The sequence below is a fragment of the Oncorhynchus keta genome, chromosome 1 (genome assembly GCF_023373465.1).
Source record: "Oncorhynchus keta strain PuntledgeMale-10-30-2019 chromosome 1, Oket_V2, whole genome shotgun sequence".
In the NCBI taxonomy this organism is placed as follows: domain Eukaryota; kingdom Metazoa; phylum Chordata; class Actinopteri; order Salmoniformes; family Salmonidae; genus Oncorhynchus; species Oncorhynchus keta.
The window spans coordinates 19,743,420-19,759,244 of NC_068421.1; the positions used below are offsets into that span (position 1 = coordinate 19,743,420).

The 15,825-nt window shown below is 41.4% G+C and overlaps 1 protein-coding gene across 1 annotated transcript in view; it reads right to left on the bottom strand.

Moving 5' to 3' along the window:
- LOC118371080 (chordin-like) overlaps window positions 1-10,711 on the bottom strand; it is a 28,740-nt gene extending 18,029 nt beyond the window's left edge. Inside the window, exons 1-7 of the mRNA XM_052517661.1 lie at window positions 10,266-10,711; window positions 5,416-5,519; window positions 5,027-5,153; window positions 3,096-3,242; window positions 2,575-2,692; window positions 2,361-2,448; window positions 708-849 (exon numbers count right to left, since the gene is read on the bottom strand). Coding sequence (XP_052373621.1) covers window positions 708-849; window positions 2,361-2,448; window positions 2,575-2,692; window positions 3,096-3,242; window positions 5,027-5,153; window positions 5,416-5,519; window positions 10,266-10,425 — 886 coding nt within the window. The 5' untranslated portion in view covers window positions 10,426-10,711. The remainder of the gene's footprint in view (window positions 1-707; window positions 850-2,360; window positions 2,449-2,574; window positions 2,693-3,095; window positions 3,243-5,026; window positions 5,154-5,415; window positions 5,520-10,265) is intronic.
- Window positions 10,712-15,825: the final 5,114 nt, after the last annotated feature.

The window sequence follows — 15,825 nt, forward strand, 5'->3', positions numbered from 1 at the left end:
ACATCACAAAATAGATGGCATCATGAGTAAGAGAAATTATGTAGATATATTGAAGCAACATCTCAAAACATCAGTCAGGAAGTTAAAGGTTGGTTGCAAATGGGTCATCCAAATGGACAATGACCCCAAGCATACCTCCAAAGTTGTGGCAAAATGGCTTAAGGACAACAAAGTCAAGGTATTGGAGTGGCCATCACAAAACCCTAACCTCAATCCTATAGAACATTTGTGGGCAGAACTGAAAAAGTGTGTGCGAGGAAGGAGGCCTTACAAACCTGACACAGTTAGACCAGCTCTGTCATGAGGAATGGACCAAAATTCACCCAACGTATTGTGGGAAGCTAAACAATTTAAAGGCAATGCTACCAAATACTAATTGAGTGTATGTAAAACTTCTGACCCACTGGGAATGTGATGAAAGAAATAAAAGCTGAAATAAATCATTCTCTCTCATATTATTCTGACATTTCACATTCTAACTGACCTAAGACAGGACATTTTTACTAGGATTAAATGTCAGGAATTGTGAAAAACTGAGTTTAAATGTATTTGGCTAAGGTGTATGTAAACTTATGACTTCAACTGTATGTACATACATCTGAATTCATGGAAATATTGAGTCTTCTTCTATCCACATTTAAACAGATACACAAACACTTTCATGCACCCATAAATACACGCACACACGTGCACGCACACACACACACCTGCGAACAGTGCTCTGTGTTTGATGATCTTTCCTTCAATCTGCTCCCGTCTACCAGTGGCTGTTGTCATAGTAACCCGAAGTTGTTCTGCCTGTAGCTGTCGCACGTGGGATTGGGGAAGATTCTTCCACACCCCGCAGATCTGAAACACAGACACACACGTTCTTAGCCAAGGCTGGGGTTTTAGTGTGTGTGTGTGTGTGTGTGTGTGTGTGTGTGTGTGTGTGTGTGTGTGTGTGTGTGTGTGTGTGTGTGTGTGTGTGTGTGTGTGTGTGTGTGTGTGTGTGTGTGTGTGTGTGGTGTTTTTAGCCAAGGCTGGGGTTTTGTGTGTGTGTGTGTGTGTGTGTGTGTGTGTGTGTGTGTGTGTGTGTGTGTGTGTGTGTGTGTGTGTGTGTGTGTGTGTGTGTGTGTGTGTGTGTGTGTGTGTGTGTGTGTGTGTGTGGTGTTTTTAGCCAAGGCTGGGGTTTGAGTGTGTGTGTGTGTTGTTTTTAGCCAAGGCCGGGGTTTGAGTGTGTGTGTGTGTGGTGTTTTTAGCCAAGGCTGGGGTTTGAGTGTGTGTGTGTGTGTGTGTGTGTGTGTGTTTGGTGTTCTTAGCCAAGGCTGGGGTTTGAGTGTGTGTGTGTTGTATTCTGCCATAGTTACAGCTTCCAAACTGACTCAAAACAGTCTGCATATGCTGTTTAATTTCTCTGCAACACACACAGTTCCATCTGTGGAAAAGATCAGCCCGTCGAGACTCTGGACTCAAACAACGAAACCTCCGGAAAAAATATTTGCCTTAGAGGGGTAAGAAATGTGATGACGGACACACACCTCATAGCTCAGACTCCAGGATATAATCTCCTCTTTTAATTATAATTGTGTTCGGTCTCCTTCGCACGGGGTAATGTCACGCACTAAATACCACCCCCCGAGATAATCTGTGCCAACAAACCCTCCCCCTAGCCGTCCCAGGGCGGTTTCACTAAGGTCCTCTAGCACTCGACACTTGATAGGGGCATTTGTCAAAAAAATTATAAGTACATTTTTTTCTAGGCCCATATTCAGGGGTCCTGACTTAAGTTGTTACCGAATGTGATGATGTTACGTGTGTAATTTGGCTTTAGACGGGAAATGGTGCACTGGTGATGACACACACACAGCTCCCCTCTTAAATAAACTATACCTTCCTTTCTCCTTCTCTTTCTCTGTGTTTACTCTGTGTAAAGTTAGGTGACTGTGGCAGTTCCTTGTGCCTCTCAGTCCAACAGTCCATTCCATTTGACCCAATAAAATCAACTGTTTGTGAGAATGGCTCCATGCGTTATTTTACAGTAATCGAGAACTGATTACCTCAGCAACATTCAGACAACATTCGGATAAGGCAATGCTGTGACAATGCTGTGAGTGTGTGTGTGGGTGTGTCTGTATGTACGTGCGCGTGTGTGTGTGTGTGTTTGTGTATTTGTGGCAGCGTCTGTGTTTATCATTGCAGGGTGAATTATGTGGGGGTGAGTGAGAGTTTGACCGGAGAGTCACAGAGAGAGTGCGTTTATCATGGAGGTACTTCATCTTTCTCTCCCTGTCTTCTCACATTCACACACATAGACACACAACAAAAACATAAATTGCAGAAAAGTCTACCTAGGAACAGAGAGTGTTCCAGTCTCTTACCATGTCTGAGTCTCTCTTAGGGGTCTTGTACTCAAACGCAGTGTTTCCATCTGAATCAAGGAAGGCAACCCTGCTTGGTCGCCCAACCCTAGGAGAGGAGAGAGGGAGGGAGAACAGGAGAGAAAGATACAATTTCATTTGATCAAGTTAGAGACTAGTCATTACTAATGATTATCACACGATTATTGTTAGTTTTTCTGTCAGTGTGTGTTACCTCTGGTAGGTGATGGAGAAGGTCAGGCTGGTTCTAGTGAGAGAGAAGCGTGCCCGGGCCACACCACTGGAGCTGGGTAACCAGGAGCCTGTCACTCCCGTCAACACTGCTACAAAGTCTGGACACACACACACACAGTTAAGTAAAGATGTAATTCAGAATGACTGAATGGAGGAATAATTTCCTTGTTACGGGAGCTGTGAGAGAATGTGTCCTTCTCTGTATATCCTTGTACTGTATATCCATGTACTGCATGTATAATATGTGTGTGTGTTTCCATGTTAGGTTGCCTAGCGGTTAAGAGCATTGGGCCAGTAATCGAAATGTTGCTGGTTCGAATCCCCGAGCCGACTAGGTGACCAAATCTATTGATGTGCCCTTGATCAAGGCACTTAACCCTAAAAATTACCGTAAGTGATTAAAATGTTAATGACTAAATGTAAATGATGTATTTCCATGCATGAGTGTACAGTATGTGTGTTTGCATGAGTGGGTTTGTGTGGTCGAGTGTGCATGCTCACCAGTGCGGCTCTCCCCAGAGGAAATGTCCTCAGAGCTGAGGTATGAGCGGTCATTGTAGGACTTGTGCAGATCATCCTCTTTCTCCTTCTCCTGGAAGTACTCGAAGCCATCAAACACCGCCTCCGCCTGCTTACTGTCCACCTCGCCTGGACAAGTGCAACACAACACCCAGGGGCACCGCGTGTGAGGCGGTGGGCTATTTACACAACACCTACAGGTTGGCATTACTTTAACATGAAGGCATAAAATAAGGAGAATCACAGCAAATGTTGAATGAGTGAAACAGCTAGAAAGAGTGACAGGGTGAAATAGAGGAGAGGAATAATTCTGAAATGTCAAGAGTTCTTTCTGTCCTCCCTAATTATCTCTGTCTCTCTCCCTCTCTTATTTCTCTCTATCCACCCTCTCTGTCTGTCTCTCTCCCTCTCTTATTTCTCTCTATCCACCCTCTCTGTCTGTCTCTCTCCCTCTCTTATTTCTCTCTATCCACCCTCTCTGTCTGTCTCTCTCCCTCTCTTATTTCTCTCTATCCACCCTCTCTGTCTGTCTCTCTCCCTCTCTTATTTCTCTCTATCCACCCTCTCTGTCTGTCTCTCTCCCTCTCTTATTTCTCTCTATCCACCCTCTCTGTCTGTCTCTCTCCCTCTCTTATTTCTCTCTATCCACCCTCTCTGTCCGTCTCTCTCCCTCTCTTATTTCTCTCTATCCACCCTCTCTGTCTGTCTCTCTCCCTCTCTTATTTCTCTCTATCCACCCTCTCTGTCTGTCTCTCCTCTTTCTCTCTCTCTCCAGGTGTCTCTTCCAATCACTTGTTGGATCACTCCTGGCTCGTCTGGGTGCCACGGTAGCAAGGTTGGTTTCTTAGTCCGAGGAGCAGAGGGGGAGTGACACTCACGTGCAATCCCAACAATGACCTGCTGTTCTAAACCACTGTGTGTCCTGATGCCATGAGCACATTTCAGTGCCTCACACACACTGAAATACAGACACACTGAAAAGCATACTGAGAGAAAAAACACACACACTACGAGACAGACAGGCTCTTACTCACACACACACATCATCAAAGAGTCCAGACCTATCTCTTCAAGGTCATCCACTCTACTCCTAGACTATCTGCTCGCTCTCTCTCTCTCTCTCTCTCTCTCTCCATAGGGCATGCTCTGTGTAGTGTCAGTCTCACCTCCTTCCATTCCACTATACTGTATCCTCAGGTGCACCAGTGAATATATATATACACACACACAAACATGCGTGCATACACACCCCGTTTTCCATCACTTAGACAAACATACTCAAAGCTTTTTAACATTTAGACACACACACTCATACTTTTCCTAAAGACACAACCACAACACACTCCCAAGCTTTTCAAAAAATCACCACTACGACACACACACTCAACATTTTCCCACATGAACACAAACACACTCAATGTTGTCTCAGTGCTGGGGGCCCACACCTCAGAGAAACCCAGGGCTTTACCTTAACTTTCCATTACCAAAACACACTGCTGAATAACTATGGAGAAAATAAGGCCCAACACGTGTGAGTGAATGTTTGCGCAGGCACGTGCGTGGTGTGTGTGTGTGGGCAGCGGGGGGTGCATGATTGTGAGTCATGATGAGTCATGATTGTGAGTGGGTGAATGGGGGAGTGACAAAGAGGGAATAAGATAAATTAATGAAAGGAGAGCGAGAATGAGCGTATTTGACACAGTCAAGTAGGAGAGACAACCGAGACCAGACCGGCTACTGATTACCAATCAGCCTCTCTAGAGAACAACATAATGAAACTAACTGACCTAGAGAGAGCGAGAGAGGGGTAACAGGAGACATGGGGCAGGATAGATCATTAGTAGGCTAGTAGGGGTTACCTTTGGGCAGGTCTATATAGTGATAGGGACAGTTAGTAGGCTAGTAGGGGTTACCTTTGGGGCAGGTCTTGCAACATTGTCCAGGTAGCAGTACTGGGTCATCACAGCTAGGCTCAGGACAGTCCCGCTTGACGTTCTTACAGCTTACCTTCCCCAACACCTTACTCTTACGACCCCTTTGCTGAAAATAATAGACAAGAAGCATCAACTCCTCATCCGACTCTGACCTCAAAACTGTATCACACAGGCCTGATGATATTTGTTAAATGGGGTCATTTTGGGGGCACTAAGATCTGGAGATGATTTTGGTAATTGATTCATTCATAATTAATTTGTTTGTTATTTTAGGCCCAATTTCTGTCCATTGATATGCCTACATCATGGCTCCACTATCCAAGATTGACATGTACTCTATTAGGCTTATTGTGAAGGGTGTTACTTACTGTCTCGCAGTAACATTGGACACAGTGCATTACTCCAAACGGCTCCCCGAGGTCAGGGTGCCAAGTGTCCTCCAGAGAATAGAATCTTCCTCCGAATGAACATCCTGCAATCAGTCCAGAAGAACCCATTAAGACAACAATACACTAGCAGTTGGTAGAGTCCACATATACATGTAAAACTGGTGAGTGGCCTGTAACATCCCCCTGTTTAGGTTGCTTAAGTTAATAAGAACTGAGGTTGGGGCGTTAGTATACTTTTGTTGAACTTTAAATCAGAAGTATGCTGGCATTACGTAGTTCACATGGCATATCACTCCATTACATAGTTCACATGACATATCACTCCATTACATAGTTCACGTGTCATATCACTCCATTACATAGTTCACATGACATATCACTCCATTACATAGTTCACATGACATATCACTCCATTACATAGTTCACATGACATATCACTCCATTACATAGTTCACATGACATATCACTCCATTACATAGTTCACATGACATATCACTCCATTACATAGTTCACATGACATATCACTCCATTACATAGTTCACATGACATATCACTCCATTACATAGTTCACATGACATATCACTCCATTACATAGTTCACATGGCATATCACTCCATTACATAGTTCACATGACATATCACTCCATTACATAGTTCACATGACATATCACTCCATTACATAGTTCACATGACATATCACTCCATTACATAGTTCACATGACATATCACTCCATTACATAGTTCACATGGCATATCATAATAATAATATCCATTACATAGTTCACATGACATATCACTCCATTACATAGTTCACATGGCATATCACTCCATTACATAGTTCACATGGCATATCACTCCATTACATAGTTCACATGGCATATCACTCCATTACATGGTTCACATGACATATCACTCCATTACATAGTTCACATGACATATCACTCCATTACATAGTTCACATGACATATCACTCCATTACATGGTTCACATGGCATATCACTCCATTACATGGTTCACATGGCATATCACTCCATTACATAGTTCACATGGCATATCACTCTATTACATAGTTCACATGACATATCACTCCATTACATGGTTCACATGGCATATCACTCCATTACATGGTTCACATGGCATATCACTCCATTACATAGTTCACATGACATATCACTCCATTACATAGTTCACATGACATATCACTCCATTACATAGTTCACATGGCATATCACTCCATTACATAGTTCACATGACATATCACTCCATTACATAGTTCACATGTCATATCACTCCATTACATAGTTCACATGGCATATCACTCCATTACATAGTTCACATGACATATCACTCCATTACATAGTTCACATGACATATCACTCCATTACATAGTTCACATGACATAGTTCATGGCATATCCATTACATAGTTCACATGACATATCACTCCATTACATAGTTCACATGGCATATCACTCCATTACATAGTTCACATGGCATATCACTCCATTACATAGTTCACATGGCATATCACTCCATTACATAGTTCACATGACATATCACTCCATTACATGGTTCACATGACATATCACTCCATTACATAGTTCACATGACATATCACTGCATTAGATAGTTCACATGACATATCACTCCATTACATAGTTCACATGACATATCATGACATATCACCATTACATAGTTCATTACATGGCATATCACTCCTATTACATAGTTCACATGACATATCACTCCATTACATAGTTCACATGACATATCACTCCATTACATAGTTCACATGACATATCACTCCATTACATAGTTCACATGGCATATCACTCCATTACATAGTTCACATGGCATATCACTCCATTACATAGTTCACATGACATATCACTCCATTACATAGTTAGTTAATAATAATCAATCCAATACATAGTTGCCATGGCATATCACTCCATTACAGTTAGCGACTTCAGTCATGTGCATATCACTCCATTACATAGTTCACATGGCATATCACTCCATTACATAGAACCACATGACATATCCCTCCATTACATAGTTCACATGGCTCACCAACTGAGCTGACATAGGACATTACATAGTTCACATGGCATATCACTCCATTACATAGTTCACATGACATATCACTCCATTACATAGTTCACATGACATATCACTCCATTACATAGTTCACATGGCATATCATTACATAGTTCCATATTACATAGTTCACATGGCATATCACTCCATTACATAGTTCACATGGCATATCACTCCATTACATAGTTCACATGGCATTCACATGGCATATCACTCCATTACATAGTTCACATGACATATCACTCCATTACATAGTTCACATGACATATCACTCCATTACATAGTTCACATGGCATATCACTCCATTACATAGTTCACATGGCATATCACTCCATTACATAGTTCACATGGCATATATCATTACATAGTTCCATTACATAGTTCACATGACATATCACTCCATTACATGGCATATTCATTACATGTTCACACATATCACTCCATTACAGTTCACATGGCATATTCCATTACATAGTTCACACATATCACTCCATTACATAGTTCACATGACATATCACTCCATTACATAGTTCACATGGCATATCACTCCATTACATAGTTCACATGACATATCACTCCATTACTCCATTACATAGTTCACATGACATATCACTCCATTACATAGTTCACATGACATATCACTCCATTACATAGTTCACATGGCATATCACTCCATTACATAGTTCATTACATGACATATCACTCCATTACATAGTTCACATGGCATATCACTCCATTACATAGTTCACATGACATATCACTCCATTACATAGTTCACATGGCATATCACTCCATTACATAGTTCACATGACATATCACTCCATTACATAGTTCACATGGCATATCACTCCATTACATAGTTCACATGACATATCACTCCATTACATAGTTCACATGACATATCACTCCATTACATAGTTCACATGGCATATCACTCCATTACATAGTTCACATGACATATCACTCCATTACATAGTTCACATGACATATCACTCCATTACATAGTTCACATGGCATATCACTCCATTACATAGTTCACATGACATATCACTCCATTACATAGTTCACATGACATATCACTCCATTACATAGTTCACATGACATATCACTCCATTACATAGTTCACATGTCATATCACTCCATTACATAGTTCACATGACATATCACTCCATTACATAGTTCACATGTCATATCACTCCATTACATAGTTCACATGACATATCACTCCATTACATAGTTCACATGTCATATCACTCCATTACATAGTTCACATGACATATCACTCCATTACATAGTTCACATGACATATCACTCTATTACATAGTTCACATGTCATATCACTCTATTACATAGTTCACATGACATATCACTCCATTACATAGTTCACGTGACATATCACTCTATTACATAGCCTAGTCTGAGATCAACATGTTATGTTGTATTGTTTTCTTATTCGAATGGCTACAATTAATTCACAATTTATGCTCGAAACAATCAACCAAACATTTAGTAGAACAGAAACGATTGCATGGCATTGCCAGACACTTCAATAGGATAGCCAGGCCTATGCTCTTGCCAATGAGATATGTACTGGACAGTTCACTGCGAAGTGAAAGACTGCATACTCCCACATTGGCGTCAGACAGAACGTCAAAATAGGATTCTGCCCAGCCAGACTGTGGATGTTTGACAGATAATCGATTCCTCAGCTGGGACATGTTCGGTGGATTGACTGGATGTCTCATGCTCCAGAGATCAAATGAATTAAAAAATAAGTCCATTCACACAACAAACACCAAGCCATTTGGAAAGAGAAATAAAAGGAATGCGCTTTTGGTAGCCTACCAGGGGCTATGTAATGGAAACGAATTGATATATTAGGTTTCAGTATTTCAAAATAATTGTTAAAGTATTATTAATAAAAGTATTGCATTATAAAAAGCCTACATAACAATTGCCCCAGCAACAAGTGTTTGCACCACAACCCTCCCCTGCCTAGCTCCATATGAGTGCTCGCCGCAGCCTGGAGGTGAGGCTCCCCGGTGCCAAGTTCACTCCTGTTGATTTGATATTGCGCGGTTGCCGTAGCTGCTAACAACCTGGTTCGCATTATTCTTTCATTAAGTGACTACACTTTAAACAGTCCAGTCGCGTTAGAGTTAGACGTAGCACCATGCTTTCCCGCACAACTCACTCCAATATAAATCACTGCTTGGCACAGCCGATTGATTACAGTTTCCAGAATTGGATAAACGTTATTAGTGGCAGTTGTTAATACACTGCTCTAATCCCTTGACTTCTTACCATTTTAAAACCAAGCAGTTTAAAGCCCTGCATATGAACCAGATGGCATTCTCGGTGGTTATGATTAAGATGTTTTCTGCAAAATTGTTCATGAAGTAACCATAACAATGGGACATTTAAGGAAGAGAACAAACAAAAAGATTGGGTTGATAATAAGGGTGATGCTGTGCAGTGACACACTTTGCTAGACAAAATGATAGGCTAAGAATAGGCTGTAGTAGCCTAAGTAATCATCTACTGACGGTCTTAAAAAGCGATAGACATATTAGGCTATACATTCACATTTATATTTGGCAGATTAGCAAACGAGCACTAGGCTAGCCTATAGTGCTGAAATGCCCGTGCCAGGATTCAAAACGCAGCAGGGGTCATTCATTGAATTCAGATATTTAGGTTGAAAAGAAGTAGAAGAAGCATCTTGGCTCACCTGACATGCCCTTGGATGGTAAAGGTTCCCTCTCCGAATGGATGGGCAGAACGGGAGATTTATGCCGTGAGGCCAGTCCAGAGTGCAGCCACGCGCAGCTCATCACGCACACTAAGGAACTCAGCGCGCTGCGAGTCTGCATCCTGGAGAGTGGCAGCATCCCAAACTGGCTCCGGTTTCTCTTTTCCCTTTTTGTTCTTGAAAACTTCTTCCTTTCGTTTTTAGAAGCTTTCACGTGAACGTAAGTTGTCACTCCAGTAATAAACCTTCTCTAAATAATCAGGAATAGGTCAGCATTCAAGGCGCCTATTTGTTGATGGTCTTGAAGTTATTCCTATTCGGAAAGAAAGACTCCCAAGTTGTGCAACAGAGAGAAGCAGAGAAAGTGACCAGAGGTTGGAGATTTTCCGAGGTAATGACTGTACCAGCCCAGAAGCGTATGTCCCGTCCTTGCGGGTCCCTTCCCACTTTATACTTTCCCTGGACACTTGGAGCAGGCACGGGCAGGGAGGGGTGAGAAGGAAAGGAGTGGGTGGTGTTAGGAGGGGGGTCAACAGGGGTCTTAGAGCCTATACCCCTAAACTAATTCCATGTCAAATGTGAACACCTAGTGAAGGAAAGTGGAATCTTCAGGGCTGTAGCCTACAGTAGGCTCGGGAGGAATGTTGGTTTCTGTGTGTGCAGCCTGTTCTGTATTTATACAACTGCTTCTAGAGTTCAGACATAAGTGACTTAACAGAAACAAATGAACATTGTTTGAATAGCTCGGGCGACGTATTTCAATCTGTGTTGATCCTCTATCACATAATGCCCTTTTTTATTTAACACTTTATTTATTTTGGCCAAATTAACTTCAGCTTCAAATACCTACCATTCCTACCTGAACATTCATACGTTTGTGTAGCCTATTTGTGTAGCCTGTTCTCATTGAATAAGAATGGCTGAAGTCATCGACAATATCGACTCACATTCTTTATTATTTTGTTTATGGAAACGTTCTCTTATTGTTATAAAAGTGAAAATGACATACAATAAAACACTTGATTTACATTTGTTTTAAGTTTAGCAATATGCTTCCCACTCCTCCATGTTCCGTAGGTGCGAGAATGCGTGCAAGAGGCTTCAGGCATGGTCCCGACCGAGGCATCACGAGCGCTCGGCGGGTCAAGTTTACAGTGAAGTGCGCACGGAGATTTATTTGTATAAGTTCACAGCAAGAGTCTCGCCATTCAGTCATTCTGTGGAACAGTGATGATCCCTTTGTGAGTGTAAGTACAGGACAACCACCCCCAATTAGACATAATATGATGATAATATAGTAATGATAATATTAATCAAAATAATAATGGCACATAATAACAAATCTCGAACTTGAGGGGGGTCAGGCTGTGAATCAGGCTGTTTAGAGAAGAACCATATATCTATTACTGATTGTAGCTTTGTCTGTCGCGCTCCGGAGACGGTGCAGGTCTCTCGCCTCTAAACCCTCCCCAATCCATCCACATGCTAAACTTGACGATACAATATGCTCAATGGCGATAACCTATCCCATTCAATAAGAAACCAGAACGTCTCCTTTCTGCCCGAATGACCCTGTCTCTAACAAGTGCTATAAACAACAATTATGAAAAGAAAGAGACAACGATGTCTCGAAGCATAGGCCTTTATCCAAATTAAAGTTTTCTAAAGTCTTAGGTAGGGCTGTGACGATTATTACATTTTGGGTAACGGTTATTGTCGAATTTTTTTATTTATTTGCAGGCCTAATGCTTCATAACTGTGTTTGGGGCGGCAGGTAGCCTAGTGGTTAGAGTGTTGGGCCAGTAACCGAATTGTTGCTGAATCGAATCCCCGAGCTGACAAGGTAAAAATCAGTCGTGCTGCCCCTGAACAATGTCAGTTAACCCACTGTTCCCCGGTAGGCCGTCATTGTAAATAAGAATTTGTTCTTAACTGACTTGTCTAGTTAAAATATATATATATTTTTAATAATGCATCTCTGAAAATGTGACATCATACCTAATGCACACAACACAGCTTTGGCGACACCCTTCAAAACACCAATTAAGCTTTTCCTCCCAACTGTGGTGTTCTACTCATTTTAAAAACTGTAGAAATGAAAAACTGCTATTGGGTAAGCTAGATCTACTTGCATACGGTATGAAGTTCAATCCCCTCTTCTCCTAAAATTAATATATTAAGACAATTATGTCAATATATTTTTTGGGGTCCATGGTTATTGTCTATAATTGTCGGTTGATAATGATGATGATAATTGTGCCATCACTAGTCTTAGGCTATTTGAATAAAATTGCATTCTATTTTCTGCATCCGTTTGTATTTATGGCTAGTTCCCCAGCGCCAGTGTAGGTGGAGATAGAAGTGAATGTGGGAACCCCTAAATATCTGTCAAAGCATTGGAATAAAACGGACTTATTTTGTCCCCTTGTGTTTATGCTATAGACAGACATTGTAGCCGAAATTGAAGAGCAAATAAACATTATTATTGAAAAAGTACAGATCTGACATGCCAGTTTGGTGGTGAAAGTACATATAAAGTACACAAATACAGCACCAGTCAAATATATATTTGGATTTGTTTAACACTGTTTTGGTTACTACATGATTCCATGTGTTATTTCATAGTTTTGAAGTGTTCCCTATTATTCTACAATGTAGAAAATAGTAAAAAAATAAAGAAACACACTGGAGTAGGAGTCCACACATTTGACTGGTAGTATATATACATTACATTTATATTCCTGACATTGTTTGTTCTGTTTTTTATTCATTTCCTTATTTTAATTTATTTTGAGATGTGTGTATTGTTTTGTATTGCTAGGTATTACTGCACTGTTGGAGATAGCGAAGTTGTATGTGTGAGGACAGCGTGCAATTATTATGCATATGTCACATTATGTGGCTGTGAGAGACTTCCATTTAGGTGAGTGAATTCACACGCGGGTTCCCCTCTCCTCCGTCCACTTCGCGCACCCGTGAAATGGAATCGATGATGGTCTATTTGCACTTCATCACGAAGTGATAACCGCCGCTTTTATTTATTGCTGCACGAACCAATTCATTAGACTGGCTAGCGAATTGTCTATTGGAGCTAACACCACACATTTATATTATGCGGGTCACACTCAGAGTAATGAGGGGAGCTTTTGTGTATTTCCCCACACACATGGATTGCTACATAGTAGGTGCACTTTTCTGAATTCCAAAAATGATGTGTGTGTGTGTGTGTGGACATGCCTGAGATAATACATCTGGTTTATAGATTCTGGGTGTTGTAAGACATTCTTTAATGTTGCCATATTATTGGGTCTATTGTACAGCCTCCTATTATTGTATATGTAAAAGTAACGGATTCAGGGTTGAAAAGTAGAGTCTCTCCACCTCGGTAGCTAGTGTAGGGTTTGTCCTTACCTGCCGATTTTTAAAAAAATGAGTCTCATTCTCGCACCAACTTCAAGAATGAAAGTAGCTTAGCCAGCAGTTTACAGTCGTTCCCCTAAGCCTTGACTAGTGGTTTAATTTAAAGAAGAGAGGAGCGAGAGGAAGAGACAATGAGAGGGAAAAGGAAAGAGAGAGCGCACGCGTCTGAAGTCACTGCCAAACAACATTGATTGCGTTCTAATACAATCAATTAACCGTGACCAGCGTTTTATGAGAGTGATTAAGGTTACAATTCCGATAAGACCCAACCTAATATAAACCAGACACCATGCCTATTTTTATAGTCAAAGTGTTGTGTAATATGTTCTCCCTGAAGATAGGACATACCCGAGGCCTAAAATATGACCAGATCAAAGAAACAGAGACGCTATATAGGCCTATGTGAGAACATATTGGTGCTTTTGATGCAGTCATGCCTCTTCTCTGTGTATTTGCTGATGGTGTCGAATACAGACAGCTGAAAGTGCATAAACAAGGCAGCGCATGTTTCATTTGTGTAGGCCTACTTCCCCACAAACCCCCTCACTCCATCCTCTTTCCGTCTGACTGGCACACGTTCGGGACCGCATCCTGTTTGCTGGCTGGATTATACTGGAGGTGTGAATATACCAGCCCAGCCCAGCCGAATATACAGCGAGAAGGGGGAGCAGATAGCCTGGCAGATGTGTACCAACCGGTTACATGGCGCCCCAAATACCACCTGTTCCCCATCACGGTTTTATGTACACTGATCAAATGGCAGAGGTCGACAACGAGGTCACTACAATTTCTGTCCCTCTTTTACGCACGCACATTTAAGACGCTGTGGCACCTGAGAGATGGATTTGTTTGGTAATATGCCCGATGTCCTTAATTATAATTTACATTCCAGTCTCAATCATTTCTGACTCGAGTGTAAATGTCGTGAAACAAACCAGAACAAATGCGCTGAATGGAGTATGGACATCCTGTCTCCCGCGCTCTCCTTGGACCACTGCTCGCTTTATCAAGTCCAGACATCGAGACGGAATTTTGTTTCTCAAGAACAACTCAGAAAAAAGGAAAGTTGCTCACTGATTAGTTCACTTTTATAGAGCGTCGTCAGAAATACGATGACTCATTTTATTTGACCCTTGATAAAATCCTTAATATGACTCTTGGAGGAGGTGGATATTATTTAGCCTAATGATGGAAAAAATAATAACATGCCAGTGATTGAATAGCCATGCCAGTGTTTATAAATTAAACGTATACATGATGAAATATAAATCGGTTCTTAATGGAAACTGACAGAACAACAAAACGGTAAGGGATGATGTCTTTATAGCTACTGTTATGCTGATGTTGATAATGATGGTAATAAGAACAACCAAGCCTACATGACTTGGTGTTGTCAGGCTAATTCTTGTGTTACTCCTAGCAATGGAAAGTAGAGAATAGCCACACAAAATGTAAATTGCGGTCTGGTTAGAATGAATGTTTATTCATGTATAAACACTCGGAATCAATACGCAAACACTGCCGAAACGGCTAAATGAAAGTGGACGGGGGTGCGAATGAAATTGGTGCTCCTGGTTGTCTTTTGCTCACAATCCATTTTCGAGGGTTCCCTAGATGGAGAGTGTGAGTCTAATTATTGCCCTCCGTGCAATTAGCGACCAGAAGCCATTGGCATGGAAACGTGGGGAGGAGGGGGACACAACACCACTTGTCTTTGACACCTCGGATCCAACTGTGATATCTCTCACTTTAGGCTTGTACAATTGCGTTACTCCAAGTCGTCACTGTAGCAGCCTGCTGTATATATCTGATATTATATAGTAGTTTAGGCCTAGTCTTGATTCTCTAACGTTACCAGACCGTTGTGTCCGTTATACTACTCGGCCTAAACGTTGGCGCCAAAATAATAACTCACGGACACCTACAGTACTGTATGTAATGTTCAGGGTCTATGTGAGTCTGTTCTTCTCTACAGCTGTTCCCGTGTTGCTTACAGATCTGCTCCCCCCTCGATAAGCAAACACCAGGCTTGAATCACCCCCCGACAGAAACCTCATTACTGAGTGCCTTTGAATTCTGCATTACCCCTTCTAATTTTGTTTATAAGAGTGAGATTACT